The 17,484-nt window shown below is 40.8% G+C and overlaps 2 protein-coding genes across 5 annotated transcripts in view; both read left to right on the top strand.

Moving 5' to 3' along the window:
• The window catches only part of PPM1K (protein phosphatase, Mg2+/Mn2+ dependent 1K), a 449,751-nt gene that overhangs the window by 41,155 nt on the left and 391,112 nt on the right, over positions 1-17,484 (top strand). The gene's annotated exons all lie outside the window — the stretch shown is intronic.
• The window catches only part of ABCG2 (ATP binding cassette subfamily G member 2 (Junior blood group)), a 135,514-nt gene that overhangs the window by 16,284 nt on the left and 101,746 nt on the right, over positions 1-17,484 (top strand). Inside the window, exon 3 of one of the 4 annotated variants that reach the window (XM_060114893.1) lies at positions 8,669-8,862. The exons of the other annotated variants lie outside the window; for them this stretch is intronic. Within the exon in view, the coding sequence (XP_059970876.1) occupies positions 8,741-8,862 (122 nt within the window). The 5' untranslated portion in view covers positions 8,669-8,740. The remainder of the gene's footprint in view (positions 1-8,668; positions 8,863-17,484) is intronic. 4 annotated transcript variants of the gene reach the window in all.

Here is a 17,484-nt window from a genome sequence, read left to right as displayed (position 1 = left end):
ACTCAGAAAGGAAATGTGATACTGTGTTAAAACTCCTTCGCTTATGCCTCTTGTCTCCATCGAAGCTCTGGGAGGCTGAGGACTGAGCCTAACTTCTGTGTAGTCCCAGCCCCTAAGTCCTAGTAGGTCTTTGATGGATGTTCGGTAGGTGAATGGATGAGGGAGAATAAATCAAATCCTCCTTGTGGTCAACAAGCGTCTATGTGATCTGGCCCCTGTATATCTCTCCAACCTCATCTCCCTTCTCTCTCATCTTTGTTCTTATCACGCTGGCCTTCCTTAAGGCCTTGGAAAATGCCCAACTGTGACCACCAGTCCAGAGGGTAGCAAACTACTGCCCTTGGGGCAAATTTGTCTTGCCACCTATTTTTTTTATTGAATGAAGTATTCTTTAAATTCTATAGTGCTTCACAGTTTTCGAAAGTTTCACACAGATGCTTTCATATATCCCATAATAACCCCCCTTTTTTGTAATCCCCTCCTCCTTTATTGCCCCCCCTTCCCTCTCCCCACTGGTAACCACTAGTTTGTTCTCTATACCTGTTAGTCTACTTCTTTTTTGTTATATTCACTAGTTTGTTGTATTGTTTAGATTCCACGTATAAATGATATAATATAGTATTTGTATTTCTCTGTCTGACTTATTTCACTTAGCAAAATGCCCTCCAAGTCCATCCATGTTGATGCAAATGGCAAAATTTCATTCTTTTTAATGACTGAATAGTATTCCATTGTGCATATATACACCACATCTTCTTTTTCCATCCATCTGTTGATGGACACTTAGGTTGCTTCTGTACATTGGCAATTGTACATAATGCTGCTATGAACACTGGGGTGCATGTATCGTTTTGAATTAGGGTTTTTGTGTCTTTTTTGGATATATACCCATCAGTGGAATTGCTGGGTCATATGATAGTTCTATATTTAGTTTTTTGAGAACTCTCCATACTGTTTTCCACAGTGACTGCACCAATTTACATTCCCACCAACAGTGAAGGAGGGTTCCCTTTTCTCCACATCCTCACCAACCATTGTTGTTTGTGACAGGTGTGAGGTGATAGCTCATTGTGGTTTTGCTTTGCATTTCCCTGATGGTTAATGATTTTGAGAATCTCTTTCCACTTATTTTTATAAAGTTTTATTAGAACACAGCCACACCCATTTGATTGTGTATTATCTATGGCTACTTTAGTGCTACAGTGGCAGGGTAGAGTAATTGTGACAGAGACCACATGGCCTGTGAAACCCAAAATGTTTACTGTCTTTCCTTTTACAGAAAAAAGTTTGCCAACTCCCTGCTCTAGTTCTTTGGAATTGCTGTGACCTCTGATTTAAAACTCTACTCTCGGGAATTCCCTGGTAGTCCAGTGGTTAGGACTTGGCGCTCTCAATTCCTGGGGTACCGATTCAGTCCCTGGTCAGGGAACTAGGATCCCGTAAGCCGTGTGGTGCAGCCCCGCAAAAAACAAACAAAAAAACCTGTACCCTCAGCAAAGCTACAGTAATTGAAACTGTGGTATTGGCATAAAGATATACAGACCAATGGAACAGAAAACAGAGCCCAGAAATAAACTCTCATATATAGGGTCAAATGATTTTCTGCAGAGGTACCAAGACCATTCAGTGGGGAAAAGACAGCCTTTTCAACAAACGGTGCTGGGAAAACTGGATATCCAAATGCAAAAGAATTAAGTTAGACCCTTATCTTATACCATATACAAAAATTAAGTTAAAATGCATCAAAGACCCAAATGTAAGAGCTAAAAGTGTAAAATTCTTAGATGGGGACATAGGGGAAGAGCTCATGACATCGGATTGGCAGTGATTTCTTGAATATGACACCAAAAGCACAGGCAACAAAAAAAAACTAGATAAATAGGACTTCATCAAAATTTTAAAGTTTTATTCATCAAAAGACATTATTAAGAGAGTAAAAAGACAACCCACGGAATGGCAGAAAATATTTGCAAATCGTATATCTGATGAGGGGTTAATATCTAGGATATAAAGAACTCTTACAGCTCAAGAGCAATAAAAGCCAAACAGCCCAATTTAAAAAGGGTAAAGGACTCGAATAGACATTTCTCCAAAGAAGATATACAAATGGCCAATAAGCACATGAAAAGGTGTTCAACGCCACTAATCATTAGAGAAATGTAAGTCAAAACCACGAGGTACCCACTAGGATGGCCCTAATTTAAAAAAAAAAAAAAAAAGGAAAACAACAAGTATTGGCATAGGTGTGGAGAAACTGGAACCTTTGTGCTTTGCTAGTAGGACTGTAAAATGGTGTAGCTGCTATGGAAAACAGTTTGGCGTCTCAAATTAAACAGAGTTCCCATATGATCCAGCAATTGCACTTCTGGGTATATACCAAAAGAATTGAAGGAGGGCACTCAAACAGATATTTGTACACCCACATTCATAGTAGCATTATTCACAATAGTCAAAAGGTGGAAGCAAACCAAGTGTCCATTGACCGATGAATACCACAAAGTGTGGTATATGCATACAATGCAATAGTATTTCTGCCTTAAAAATTTTGACACATTCTACAGTGTAGATGAATCATGATGACATTGTGCTAAGTGAAATATACCAGTTATCAAAGGACAGATATTGTGGGACTTCCCTGGTGGCACAGTGGTTAGGAATCCACCTGCCAGTGCAGGGGACATGGGTTCAAGCCCTGGTCCGGGAAGATCCCACATGCCGTGGGGCTACTAAGCCCATGCAACATAACTACTGAACCTGTGCTCTAGAGCCCGTGAGCCACAACTACTGAGCTCGCATGCCACGACTACTGAAGCCCGCGTGCCTAGAGCCCGTGCTCTGCAACAAGAGAAGCCACCGCAGTGAGAAGCCCGAGCACCGCAACGAAGAGTAACCCCCGCTCGCTGCAACTAGAGAAAGCCCGCACGCAGGGTGCACGCAGCAACGAAGACCCAACGCAGCTGAAAATAAATAAATAAATAACTTTATTTGAAAAAGACAAATATTGTATGATTTCACTTATATGCGGTACCTATAGTGGTCAAATTCCTAGAAACAGAAAGTAGAATGGCGGCTGCCACTAGTAGGAGAGTGAAGTGAGCAGTTATTGCCTAATGGGGACAGAGTTTCAGTTTGGAAAAATAAAAAAAGTCCTGGAGATGGATGGTGGTGATGGTTGCACAACAATGTGAATGTCCTTCATGTCACAAAACTCTGCCCTTAAAAATGGTAAATTTTGTGTTATAGATATTTTACCTCAATAAAAGGAAAAAACCCTCCTACCCTCAGGTCTTTGCATGGCTGGTTCTTACTTATTTTTCAGTTTTCAGCTAAAATGGTATCTACTCAAGGAAACCTCCCATTACTTTATGTGACTTCCTTGTAGGACATATCACTATCTGAAATGACCTTCTTAATACATTTATATACATATTATCTGGCTTCATTAGAGTGTAAACTTCCTGAGGATAGGGTCTTTGTTATTATAAGGTGTATCCTAATGCTTAGTTCTTGGCACATAGTAGATGCTCAGTAAATATTTGTGCTTTAGGGGAACAAAACCTCCTACCCTGAAATGTGTCTCCGGGGCTTGAGAATTATTTTGGGCTGATTGTTTTTAAGAAATAAAAGGCTCAGGAAGTCTTTCTTTTTACCTCCCCCTTAACTGCCTAAAAGAATTTAGATAAAGGGCCTGGTTCAGGAAGGGCACTACCACCCAAGATATCCATCTTTGGTAACCATCAGTTTGTTTTCTATGTCTGTGAGTCTATTTCTGTTTTATAAGTAAATTCATTTGTATCTTTTTTACATTCCACATATAAGTGATATCATATGAAAAAAAAAATAGGGGCTAGATGTGGTAGGGGGAAGTTGGCAGGGCCTGGAGACCAAAGTTTTCTCTGCGTCTCATTGTCTGTGCACAGAATAGCAAACATTTGGTTACCAAACATTTGCTTTTCTATCTCCATGTGAATTGCCTTCCTCCCCTTTGAAGTCCCTACCCCCTTTTCCTTGTCTCAGATGGTGTATAAGCCTCAATTGCCTAACTTGTCCTTGGGCCTCATATTCTTTTAGAGGTCCTGTATGTACATAATTAAATTTCATTTTTTTCCTGTTAATCTGTCTCATGCCAATTTAATTCCTAGACCAGCTAGAAGAACCTAGAATGGTAAGAACACTTCTTTCACTCCCCAACTGTTGAATAAACTAATAAAAATAGCTTAGTGAGAAAAAAGGGCTCTAACTGGAGGTTGTGTTAATAAATGTACTCTGTGGGAGGTTTTTCTTTTTTTAATAGAAGTATATTGAAGTTGATTTACAATGTTGCATTAATTTCTGCTGTACAGCAAAATGATTCAGTTATACATACATATATATACACATACATTCTTTTCTATATTTCTTTCCATTATGGTTTATCCCTGGGTATTGAATATAGTTCCCTGTGCTATACAGTAGAACCTTGTTTATCCATTCTATATGTAATACTTTGCATCTACTAACCCCAAACTCCCACTCCATCCCTCCTCAACCTCCACCCCCCTTGGCAATGACAAGTCTGTGCTCTGTGTCTGTGAGTCTGTTTCTGTTTTGTAGGTAAGTTCATTTGTGTCATATTTTAGATTCCACATATAAGTGATACCATATGGTATTTTTCTTTCTCTTTCTGACTTAACTTCACTTAGTATGATAATCTCTGGGTCCATCCATGTAGCTGCAAATGGCATTGCTTCATTCTTTTTTACAGCTGAGTAGTATTCCATTGTATATATGTGCCATATCTTCTTTATCCATTCATCTGTCGATGGACATTTAGGCTGTTTCCATGTCTTGGCTGTTGTGAATAGTGCTGCTGTGAACATAGGGGTGCGTGCATCTTTTTGAATTATAGTTTTGTCTGGATGTATGCCCAGGAGTGGGATTGCTGGATCATATGGCAACTCTATTTTCAGTTTTTTGAGGAACCTCCATACTGTTTTCCATAGTGGCTACATCAACTTACATTTGTCCATGGGAGTTTTAAATGTAAAATAGTCAAAAGTTAAAAGTCAAACCGAAAATTTAACTTCAGTTATATTAGCTGTGATGGTGGAGTGAGAGGAGTGAAGAAGAAATCAATCAAACATATTTGTGTGAAGTATTTCCCTTCACTGACTCTGCATATGAACTTCCTTCTCACCCTCCCAATTCCCAGGACTTCAGTAATTCCCCTCTTTCATCTCCATGCATTACCCATCATTTACCTGCTATCTATGACTGCTTTCATGCTACAGTGCCAGAGTGGAGTGGTTGCAACAGCAAGGGCATGGCCCACAGCCTAAAATATTTATTATCTAGCCTTTCACAGGAAAAAACCTGCAACCAGTCTCTATGGAGATAAAGATAATAGACTAGAGACATTTGTTTACTCTTCTCCAAGAACTTTAATGATAGTCATGTAAGTCGGTCTAGAAATATGTATTGAGCACTTACTATGTGTCAGGCACAGTCTTCGGCATGGGTGATAGAATAGTGAATGAAATAGAACCCGGCTCTTGTAAAGCTCACCTTCTAGTGGGAGAAAACAGATAATAAACAATAACTAAATCTATATAGTATAGTATGTTAGAGGGTGAGAAGTGCTAGAGAGAAACACATAGTAAAGGAAGGGGTAGTCAAGAAGGCAAAGGGAGGTTTTACAATTTTAAATAGAGGAGAGGAAAGCATGTAGGTCAAGGAAAGGGAGGCAGGCTTATGTCTAGCATGTTAGAGAAGCACCTAGGCAGCCGGTGTGGATGGAGGAGTTCTTCCTCTCTGTGTTCCCCACAGCCTCACATTCTGGCTCTGTGCTATATTGGCTGCTGGTTTAAGGCATGTGCCCCATGCTGTAGGTCAGCATCCCAACCTTGCCTCGTGTCCCAGCTGGCACTATAATCGAGCCTTCAACATGCCAGTTCACTGTTCTGTCAAGCCAGCTACTTCTGCATGATGGGGTATGTAGTGGATTTTTAGAGCATAAACCTATTTCCAAACCTCTCTGACCACAGATATGCCCATGGTCAAAGACAGTATTGTGTGGTATACCATGACAATGGATGAGACATTCTGTAACTTCATGATGGTAGTGTTGGCAGAAGGCTCTGCAGGCAGGGAAAGTAAACTTTTACCCAGAAGATGTAGCCGTCCCTCAGAGCATAAAAAGCTGCTCCCTTTAGGGTGGAAGGAGTCCACCATAATCAACTGCTACTAGATAGCCACCTGTCACCCTGGACAGTGGTGCCATTTCAGTGACTTAGTATTGGCTTCGGCTGTTGGCAGATTGGGCACAGTTAACAGCAGTAGTTATAGCCACTTAGGGAAGCAAAAACCATGTTACTAGCATACACTTTCTTCTATGCTGCCATGGCTACTTTGTATATGGACCCATTTAGCAAGCACTGGGATGCCTGGAGAAGGGGGCTTCCTGACGTTCAGAAAACGGATCCTCTTGATCATCTGATTTTTTGACAGCTCCCACCCTCATGGATACCCTCTACTGGGTATATACATGACATACAAATATTCTCACACTTTGTGTCTACTCCAAAAGGCCCATACATGATCCATCTTGTCACCAAGTTTTCAGTTAGGTCTTTCTAAGTCCCCAACCAGCTGGCCCTGGCCAATCCAGTAGCCACTGCCCATGAATCATTATAGATCTTTGTACCCCAGGCCATGAAATAAATCACCAGATATATCCCTCAAAGTTCTGTCCACTTGGAGGGCTTCATTCAGCATGGTCCTCTGTGGTCATGCCTGAGTGGGTTATAGTACAGTGGACATGCACTTTAGTCAGTGTAGCATCATTTGCAGATCTCTCTGAGGACTAGACTTGTGCTTTATTCCTTCTGTGAACTGTTCACTGGGAATTCCCCAAGAGGACACTTGTATAGGTTGAGGGAAATGTAGAGAAGGGATAGGAAACGGTACCTTGGAAGTTGGAGCCAACTGGTCATACATATTAATTGTGCCTTCTGGACCTGCTGGGGCCCAGTCTCCTTTATACTGGTTCCTTATTACAATAAATATGTTGCTGTGTACATCCAGTTTTATGGTTCATGATGGGAAATTCAGGTTGTATGGTCACTTAGTGCCATGTGGTCATGTGTTTAGTCTCAAACACGAGGGCTAGTAGCAAGCCAGGAGCTGCTTTTCAAGCAGAGAATATTTGTCATCAGAGGAGGCTCTGACCTTACCAAACCCCTAGAGGTCTGTGCAGTGATAATCCTACTTGAGCTTGTGTCAAGCTGTATATAGAATCTCTCTCTGCAACAGACACTTCTAATACCATTTCGCCTGCTAGGTCTTGAGCCCAGGTGTCAGGGCAGCTTCTCTTGAAGCCTGGAGGGCTTTCTTATACCTGGCCCTACTCAAAAATGGTAGCCTTACAAGTTATCAAATGAATGGGTTGCACAAATATTGCATACATCGCCTTCAAATTTGAAAGATTTGGCAAATATGGTGGAGGAAATCTAGAAGTCTCTTTTAATTGCTTCAGTTTTTTTTCTTTTCTTTTTTGAGTTCAGTTAACATTGATTTATAACATTATAAAAGTTTCATGTGTACAACATTATATTTCTACTTCTATATACCCTACAGTGTGCTCCCCACCAAAAATTCATTTTCTGTCCATCGGTATACAGTTGATTCCCTTTAACCATTTCACCCTCCACCCCCTACCCTTTCCCCTCTGGTAAACCACTACTCTGTTCTCTGTATCTATGTGTTGGTTTGGTTTGGTTTGGTTTGTTCATTTATCTTGTTTTTGTTTGTTTATTAGTTTTTATATTCCACATATATTTTTAGGGTTCTCTCTATATAAAATTATGTCATCTGCAAGCAGTGACAGTTTTACTTCTTCCTTTCCAAATTGAATGCCTTTATTTCTTTTTCTTGCCTAATTGCCCTAGCTGTGACTCCCAATACTGTGTTGAATAGGAGCAGTGAGAGTGGGAATCCTTTTCTGCTATTAGAGGGATAGCTTTCAATTTTTCAACATTGAATATGATGCTAGCTGTGGGTTTGTCATGTATGGCCTTTATTATGTTGAGGTATGTCCCTACTATACCAATTTTACTGAGAGTTTTTGTCATAAATGGGTATTGAATCTTGTCAAAACCTTTTTCTGCATCTATTGAGATGATCATACGGGTTTTATCCTTCGTTTTGTTAATGTGGTGTATCACATTCATTGATTTGCAAATGTCGAACCATCCTTGAGTCCCTGGAATAAATCCCACTTGCTCGTGGTGTATGATCTGTTTGATATACTGTTGAATTTGGTTTGCTAATATTTTATTGAGGATTTTTGCATCTGTGTTCATCAGGGACATTAGCCTTTAATTTTCTTTTTTTGTGCTGTCTTTGTCTGGTTTTGGTATCAGGGCGATGGCCCCGTAAGATAAGTTAGGAAGTGTTCCCTTCTCTTCAATTTTTGGGACTATTTTGAGAAAGATAGGTATTAAATCTTCTTTGAATGTTTGATAGAATTTGCCGTGAAGCCACCTGGTCCTGGACTTTGGTTTTGGGGAGCTTTTTGATTACTGCTTCAATCTCTGTACTAGTGATCAGTCTATTCAGATTTTCTGTTTCTTCCTGATTCAGTCTTGGAAGGTTGTATGATTCTTTCTTTTTTTTTTTTTTTCTTTTGCAGTACGCGGGCCTCTCACTGTTGTGGCCTCTCCCGTTGTGGAGCACAGGCTCTGGACACGCAGGCTCAGCGGCCATGGCTCACGGTCCCAGCCGCTCCACGGCATGTGGGATCTTCCCGGACCGGGGCATGAACCCGTGTCCCCTGCATCGGCAGGAGGACTCTCAACCACTGTGCCACCAGGGAAACCCAAGAAGGTTGTATGATTCTAAGAATTTGTCCCATTTCTTCTAGGTTGTCCAATATGTTGGTGTATAGCTGTTCATAATATTCTCTTATAACCCTTTGCATTTCTATGGTATCTGTTGTCATTTCTCCTCTTTCACTTTTGATTTTATCTACCAGAACCTTCTCTCTTTTTTTCTTAGTGAGTCTAGATAATGGTTTGTCAATTTTGTTTATTTTTTTCAGAGAATCAGTTCTTAGTTTCATTGATCTTTTCTGTTGTTTTTTTTTTGGTCTCTATTTCATTTATTTCTGCTCCGATTTTTATTATTTCCTTCCTTCTACTACTTTGGGCTTCACTTGCTCTTCTTTTTCTGGTTTCTTTACGTGTAACAGTAGGTGGTTTGAGATTTTTCATGTTTCTTGAGGTAGGCCTGTATTCCTATAATCTTACCACCGCTTTTGCTGTATCTCATAGATTTTGGTCTGTCATAGTTTCATTTTCATTTGTCTTCAAGTAATTTTTGATTTCTCCTTGAGTTCATTGTTGACCCAATAATTGTTCAGTAGCACGTTGTTCAGTCTCCAAATACTTGTGATTTTTCTGGATTTCTTCTTGTAGTTTATTTCTAGTTTCATTCCATTGTGATCAGAAAAGATGTTTGATATGATTTTAGTCTTCTTGAGTTTATTGAGATTATTTTGTGTCCCAACATGTGGTCTATTTTTGAGAACATTCCATGAGCACTTGAGAAGAGTGTGCATTCTGCTGCATTTCGATGGAGTGTTCTGTACAAGTCTGTCAAATCCATCTGGTCTAAATTTTCATTTAAGGCTGTTGTTTCCTTGTTGACTTTCTGTTTGGATAATCTATCCATTGATGTAAGTGGGGTGTTAACGTCTCCTACATTATTTTGTTGTGATCAATTTCTCCCTTTAGTCTGTTAATAATTTTTTAAAATCCATTTTGGTGCTCCTGTGTTAGGTACATATATATTGATCACTATTATGACTTCTTGATGAATTGTTTCCTTTATACTGTCCATTTTGGTCTTTTATTACCTTTTGGGCCTGAAGTCTATTTTGTCTGATGTGAGTATGTTTATACCTGCTTTCTATTGGCTTGAGCTATCATCTTCCATCCCCTCACTTTTAGCCTGTGTTTGTCTTTAGACCTGAGGTGTCTCCTGGAGGCAACATATACTAGGGTCTTTTTAAAAATCTATCCAGCCATTCTGTGTCTTTTGATCGGTGAATTCAATCTATTTACATTTAGGGTGATTATTGATAGATGAGGCCTTAGTACTGCCATTTAATCTTTTATTTTCTGTTTGCTCTATATCTCCATTGTTTCTATTTTCTTGTGTTTCTGTCTGCCATTTTAGTTGGGTGGTTTTCTGTGATATTTTTCTGAGTTTTCTCTTTTTCTATGTTTCGTGTCTCTGCTCTATGTTTATGTTTTGTGGTTACCCTGAGGTTTGTATAAAAAGTCTCATAGATAAAGTAGTGCTTTTTCTGCTGATAGCATTTTGTTTTCATTTACCTTTATGTTTTTGTTATTTCAAATTATAGCTTTTTATGTTGTGTTTTTTACCATACTGAGATAGTTAGTTATTTTTCTGCTTTCTTTTTTTCTCCCTTTAACCCTTTTATCATAATTAAGTGTTTAAAAACCTTTTCTGATAAAGAGTTACAATTTTCTAGTTCTGTTTATCACCTTGCTTAAAATTTTGTGTATTTCTGCCATTTTGTTTCTGGTGGAAAAGCTCCTTTCAACGTTTCTTGTAAGGCAGTCTACTGATGATGAACTCCATCAGATTTGTTTGTCTGGGAAATTATTTCTTCTTCATATACGAAAGGTAAGTGCTGGGTGGAGTATTCTTGACTGACAGCTTTTATCTTTCAGTATCTGAGAATGCCCTTGCACTCCTTCCTGGCCTGTAGGTTTTCTGCTGAGAGATCTGCTGATAGCATAATAGGGGTTCCTTTGTAGGTTACCATCCTTTTTTCTCTGGTTGTCCTTAAAATTCTTTTTTTTTTTTTTTTTTTTTGCTGTACGCGGGCCTCTCACTGCTGTGGCCTCTCCCGTTGCGGAGCACAGGCTCCGGACACACAGGCTCCGCGGCCATGGCTCGCAGGCCCAGCCGCTCCGCAGCATGTGGGATCTTCCGGGATCGGGGCACGAACCCGTGTCCCCTGCATCGGCAGGCGGACTCTCAACCACTGCGCCACCAGGGAAGCCCTCTTTTTTTTTTTAATCATTGACTTTTGACAGTTTTAATATAATGTGTCTTGAAGAAGGTCTTTTGCATTGAGGTACTCAGGTATTTTCTTAGCTTCATAGATTTGTATGTCCAGTTCCTTTACCATGTTTGGAAAGTCCTCACCTATTATGTCTTTAAGTAATTTCTCTGGTCCCTTCTCTCTCTTTTCTCCTTCTGGGGTGCCCATTATCCTAATGTTGCCTTTCCCAAAAGAGTTTGGATATCTCTCAAAGAATTTCCTAATATATTTATATCTTATTTCTCTCTCTTCTTCTGCTCGTATGATTTCCAGATTTCTATCTTTAAGCTCACTAATTCCCTCTTCCATATGATCTGCTCAATTTCCAATGCTTTCTAATACATTCTTCAACTCGTTTATTGTGTTCTTCAGCTCCAGAATTTGGTTCTCTTTTAGAGGTTCAGTTTCTTTGGTAAAGTATTGGTTCTGTTCATTAATTTTATTCCTGAGCTCATTAAACTGCCTTTCTGAGTTTTCTTGTACCTCGTTGAGTTTCTTCAAGACAGCTGTTTCAAATTCTCTATCAGTTAGATCACAATATTCATGACTTTAAGTTTGGTTTCTGGAAAACTGTCATTTTCTTTTCATGGTACCGCGTTACTGTGGTTCTTCATGTTGCTTGATGAAGTACGCCTCTTGACAGGTTAGCTGTTAGAGTCCTTTCTTTTGTCTTCCAGTAGATGGTGGTATCATACAAGTTTATGGTTTCTTTCACCTGCGCTGCCTCTGGTCCTATTTGAGATTTAGCAGTTTCCATTCTCAGCTGTCTCTGTAAGAGGTGTGGCTCCATGCCTTTGTTGTCACTTCTTGTTCCTCTGGGGTGGTTATTGCCTTGTTTCTGCCAGAACTGCTCTTGTCACTGGGATGGTGGGCTCTTTCCTTGCATCCAGGATCCCTTGAGACACAGGCTTCACAGTCGGGGGGAGGGAGACATTGGGAGGGGAGCTGGGGTCAAGCAGGTATCCCTACCATGTCTGGTGTTGTAAGGTTTGCAGGCTCTACCACTGCGGATGACGGGTGCAGGGGCTGGGGTCATGAGTACCTCAACCAATGCAGGAACGGTGTCCCAGGCCCCATTGCCGCTGCTGCCCAGTTACCTGTGGCCATGGGCGCTCGTGCAGTTGGGAGGCCGGAGTCATGTGTACCACTTCCCCTTCTGCTACTAGGTTCTCTGAAGCTATGGGCTCTGAGTGTGAGTTGCTAGGGTCCATTCAGAGTCCCAGCATTCAGATTCATTATCATGAATTTAAAATCAGACAAATCATAATTTTTATGGGTTTTTCTCCACCCATATTCAGGTGCAGGGGTGCAGGCACAGAGTGGGGGAGGTTTGAATTTAACTAGAGATTCTGGTTTTGCCAAGCAAGTGGCAACACAAAAGAGGACCAAGGGAGTTGAGGGTGTTTGCAAGGGTATTATCATAATGAATGGTCATGGAATTTCAGCTGGTATGGGGATTAAAGATACCAGTAGGGATGAGGCAGAGTGAAATATTTGTGAAGTTAATGATTATAGGTCCTTGTGGGGGGTTTGTTAGAGTTGGGTTACTAGAAGGAGCTATGGTGGTCAGAGAGCAAGACGCATAAAATGAGATTGGTAATGACTGTGTCCATGGCACGCCCTGGAGGTGTATAGCTGAAGCAGGGTGGAGAACAAGAACACTGGAGGAGAGAAGTTCAAGGTAGGCAGAGGCCAGCATGCTAGAAAAATCACTTATGAGCATGTTGAATTCACCAAGAGGTTAAGACAGAAGTAGTGTTAGAGAGACTGCCAGTGCGCCATTTACTGATTAATGGGGGAAGAGGTCCTGGAGTCCAAAGAAAGCAGCAGCCATGGAGAGTAGTCAGTGATAAAGTCTGGTGACATGAAATTCAAAGCTGAGATATGGAGGAAAGTTAGTAGGTGATCCACTTTGGGATGTTCACATTTTGCAGTGGTTTCTTCTTTCAGAAGAAAGCTCTTTTGTTTCTGTAATGACTTTTTAAAAATAATTATTTAATTAATCAATTAATTAATTTTTGGCTGTGTTGTGTCTTCGTTGCTGCGCACGGGCTTTCTCTAGTTGCGGTGAGCGGGGGCTACTCTTCATTGCAGTGTGCGGGCTTCTCACTGCTGTGGCTTCTCTTGTTGTGGAGCACGGGCTCTAGGTACACAGGCTCAGTAGTTGTGGCTCACGGCTCTAGAGCACAGGCTCAGTAGTTGTGGCACACGGGCTTTGTTGCTCCACGGCATGTGGGATCTTCCCGGACCAGGGATTGAACCTGGGTCCCCTGAATTGGCAGGCAGATTCTTAGTGACTGCGCCACCAGGGGAGCCCCTGTAATGACTTTTTATGCTTTAATCACAAGAGGGCACCAGAGTCTAGTGAAAGATTATTTTTGTTCTTACCTAAAGCTAGGGCAACCACATTTACTTTGAGTGTGGGGGGCACGATTAATAATCACTTGGAGCTACATGTGTAAACTGGGACTTTCCTATGCAAACTGGGACATAAGCCCTGCACAGTATGAGCATGGCCAATTTAATTATGAACTAGCTCTACACTAAAGTCTCTCATTCCCAAAGATCACTACAATACTTATGACACACAGGCAGATTAGAAGAAGTGACCAAACCTGCTCTTATCTTGAAGAGAAGATCAAGAAAGACTTTCCTCTGCACCCCACCTCCCTAATTATATTTATTTCCTATCCCATTTTTCCCCCCAGTGCGATCTTAGTTTGACTATATCTTCAAGTAAGAGAATTGCTCTATCCCAAATTATCTTGGTCATTTGAAAGTAGTCTAAAGTGTTCTCTAACTTCCCATACTTCTTGGGACTTCCCTGGTGGCACAGTGGTTAAGAATCCACCTGCCAATGCAGGGGACACAGGTTTGATCCCTGGTTTAGGAAGATCCCACATGCTGCAGAGCAGCTAAGCCCATGTGCCACAACTACTGAACCTGCGCTCTAGAGCTTGCATGCCACAACTACTGAAGCCTGCGCACCTACAGCCCGTGCTCTGCAAGAGAAGCCACCGCAATGAGAAGCCCATGCACCACAACAAAGATGACAGGAGTATTTGTTTTCATAATTTTAAGAACAGTTGGTTCTGCATGGAAATAGACTTGAAATCCAGGTCTTCAGCTGCTGCAGTATTTGTCAGTGAAATACAAAATATGTTTGTGATTCCACGGAACAGGAAGGCCAGGCTGGCCTGAACAGTGCTACTCAGCTCCCTAAGTGTGCTGCCAATTCTTTGCTTTGGCTTTGCTTTCCTAAAGCTGCTTCCCCCTCGGCCAGGAGCTGTTCACCCTTTCCCGAAGCACGTCTACCAGCTGGGATGCATTAGGAAATGGCCAAACAATTCCTTTAGTTCTGTTTCCTTCAACTTCCACTGGCAGAGAACTTGACAGCCTGTCCTCTTTCCTGAAGCACAATCACCAAAGCTGTTTGTGTCTCGGGCTCTTCTCTACAAAACGGTTAAAAAGTCTTCCAAAGACCCCAGCAGACTGCAGCGTACCAGGTCATCACCATGCACATTACCCCTCAAGATCTGGGTTGCTTGACTTTCTCTCAGTTTATTTGGTAAAGCCAGGATTCTAGTCTTAAAAATATATAAGCATTGGGCTTCCCTGGTGGCGCAGTGGTTGAAAGTCCGCCTGCCAATGCAGGAGACACGGGTTCGTGCCCCAGTCCGGGAAGATCCCACGTGCTGCGGAGCGGGTAGGCCCGTGAGCCGTGGCCGCTGAGCCTGCGCGTCCGGAGCCTGTGCTGCACAACGGGAGAGGCCACAACAGTGAGAGGCCCGCATACCGCAAAAAACAAACAAACAAACAAAGAACATAAGCATTAAACCCCTTGGGCATGTGCTTCAATTACATTTTCAGTTGCAAAAATTCTTTTCTGTCTTGGAAAAGTAGGGGTCTAAACTTTTTCACACTGCCTTCTGATATACACACTGATTCCAACTCACTTGGTATAAAAATATATATATATATAAATATAAACAACCCACAGATGCATACTTCATTCTGAAAATTTACTCTCTTCCTTCACTTTCACCAACATACTTTATCTTCCCTTTCAATGTAGTACCCTGTCCCATCACTTCTTCCCTTACAGTGCTTCAGAAATGTATGTCTTTCTAAAACCTGTGAACTTAGTTTAGCTGACCGTTTATTCCTTTACATCTGGACTGTTTTCTAACTACTGTATTCTCTGCCAACAGTGCTCACTTCTTTAGTCTAACTTAAACCATCTTACACCTTGTCCCTAGTATAATCTTTATTCTAGAGCCACCAAACTCTTTCATCTATCCTTACTGTTGAAAACCCATTCATTCTTCCCCCTATGGAAAGAATCAGGTCCAAACTCCTGAGCCTGGGAAAAACAGCCGTCACAGCCTGGAGCTAAGAGGCCTTTCCCACTCTTCATTTGTAAACAGCTGGGCTGCAGTGTGAGAGGATCAACGCACATCTTAAAATCATCTCTGTTATTTTCTCACTTAAATCCCTTTGGCACAGTCTTCTTCTGTCTGCTTCCCAGACCTTTCCCCATTCTTACATCTTCAAACCTAATATATTTTTCAAGGCCAAGGTTCTTAAAGACCAGCCTCCTCCATAAAGGCTTTTTGACCCCTGTAGCCTACAGCAGTCTCCTACTTTGAGCTCTTAATACTTATTGTCACTTCCATTTATTCGGCAACTTACCACTTACTGCCTCTTGTATGTCTTCAAAACCACTGTCTCCTATTATCATTTAACTTTGGGATGTTTATATCTTATCCCCTCAACTAAATCATGAACGTCTTCATTCATTTATTAATGTTAACTGGGTTTACCAAGTGCCAGGTACTGTGCTACAGCTGTGGGGAGAAAGTTTGTTTTCTCCTTACACTGCAGTTCTCAAAGCAGTTTTTTTAAATGTGAAACAAGTAGGTTTCAGGCCTGATGCTCTAGCAGAGACTTCTGCTACACTCCTCAGCATCCAGTGGAGAAATCTGTCAAAGGTACTGAACTATATTAAAAGGATAATTTTTATTAACTCTTCCTGGGTCTTCAACACTATGGAGTTCCCAAAAACCTAAATCACTTATTTAATTACACATTTGAAAGTGGACTAATGGACCAAATTCTATTAAATAATGTAAATTTATAAAATAGCAAATAGATAAAAATTCTTTAATATCGAAGTATTAACACATATTTGATTATCTTAAACATTTCTAGGATTAATTCCAGTTCTTCCTAGAATGAAAGATGCTTTAACACTAAGGAAACTACGTCACCCCTAACACTGTTGGCAGATATCTTAGCTGGTAAGGTAGCGTGACCTGGAACTGGAGTTTTCTGCAGAGGTTGAGTTTTTGCCCTGACTTTGAATTGTGGTTGACTAGGTAACTTCAAGGTGAGTTATTGTGACATCCCTGCATTTAGGTTACATATTAGCTAATTCTTCTAATTGCTGACTGAAGTCTGCAATTTACGCTAGTTTAAACATTGACAGGACAGTGCTTTCTTTTTTTTAATTGTGGCAGAGGGACCTTAATCTAATTGTTTATTTTGGTCTAAATTTAAAGCTTTTTGGACTTAATGAAATTCTTCATTCTTTCATATTCTTGCTATCTTTTAGGGCCATACATTTTTAGAATATTTATTATTCTAAATATTATTAGATTATTAATATTATTATATTATTAGAATACTGGGTATGCATTTATGGTTTTACCTGTGTGATCACAACTTTCAAAGTAATTTTTCCCCTTAACATTTTTTTTTAAGTAGATTCTTTAAACGAGCAGTTTTAGGTTTGTAGCAGAATTGAGTGGAAGGTACAGAGATTTTCCATATGTCCTCTGCTCACTACCTCGAACACACGCTCCTCCATTAGTGATATTCCCCATCGGAGTGGTGCATTTGTTCCAGTCAGTGAACCTGCATTGACACATCATCACCCCAAGTCCATAGTTTATATTAGGGTTTACTCTTGGTGGTGTACATTCTATGCATCTACTTCGATTTGACTTCGACAAAGGTATCCACCACTGTGGTGTCACACAGAAGAGTTGCACTGCCCTCAAAATCCTCTGTGCTCCACATTCCTTCCTGCTGCCCTGGCAACCACTGACTTTTTACTGTCTGCATACTTTTGCCTTTCCCTGAAGGTCATGTAGTTGGAAGCATACAGTATGTGGCCTTTCCAGAGTGGCTTCTTTCACTTAGTAACATGCATTTGTTTCCTCCATGTCTTTTCACAGCTTGATAGCTCATTTCTTTTTGACACTGAATAATATTCCATTGTCTGGATGTACCACAGTTTATTTATCCATTCACCTACTGAAGGACATCTTGGTTGCTTCCAAGTTCTGGCAGTTACGACTAGAGCTGCT

The sequence above is a fragment of the Mesoplodon densirostris genome, chromosome 1 (assembly GCF_025265405.1).
Source record: "Mesoplodon densirostris isolate mMesDen1 chromosome 1, mMesDen1 primary haplotype, whole genome shotgun sequence".
NCBI lineage: Eukaryota > Metazoa > Chordata > Mammalia > Artiodactyla > Ziphiidae > Mesoplodon > Mesoplodon densirostris.
The sequence above is the reverse complement of the archived record's forward strand: the minus strand, read 5'-3'. Positions and strand labels throughout refer to the sequence as shown.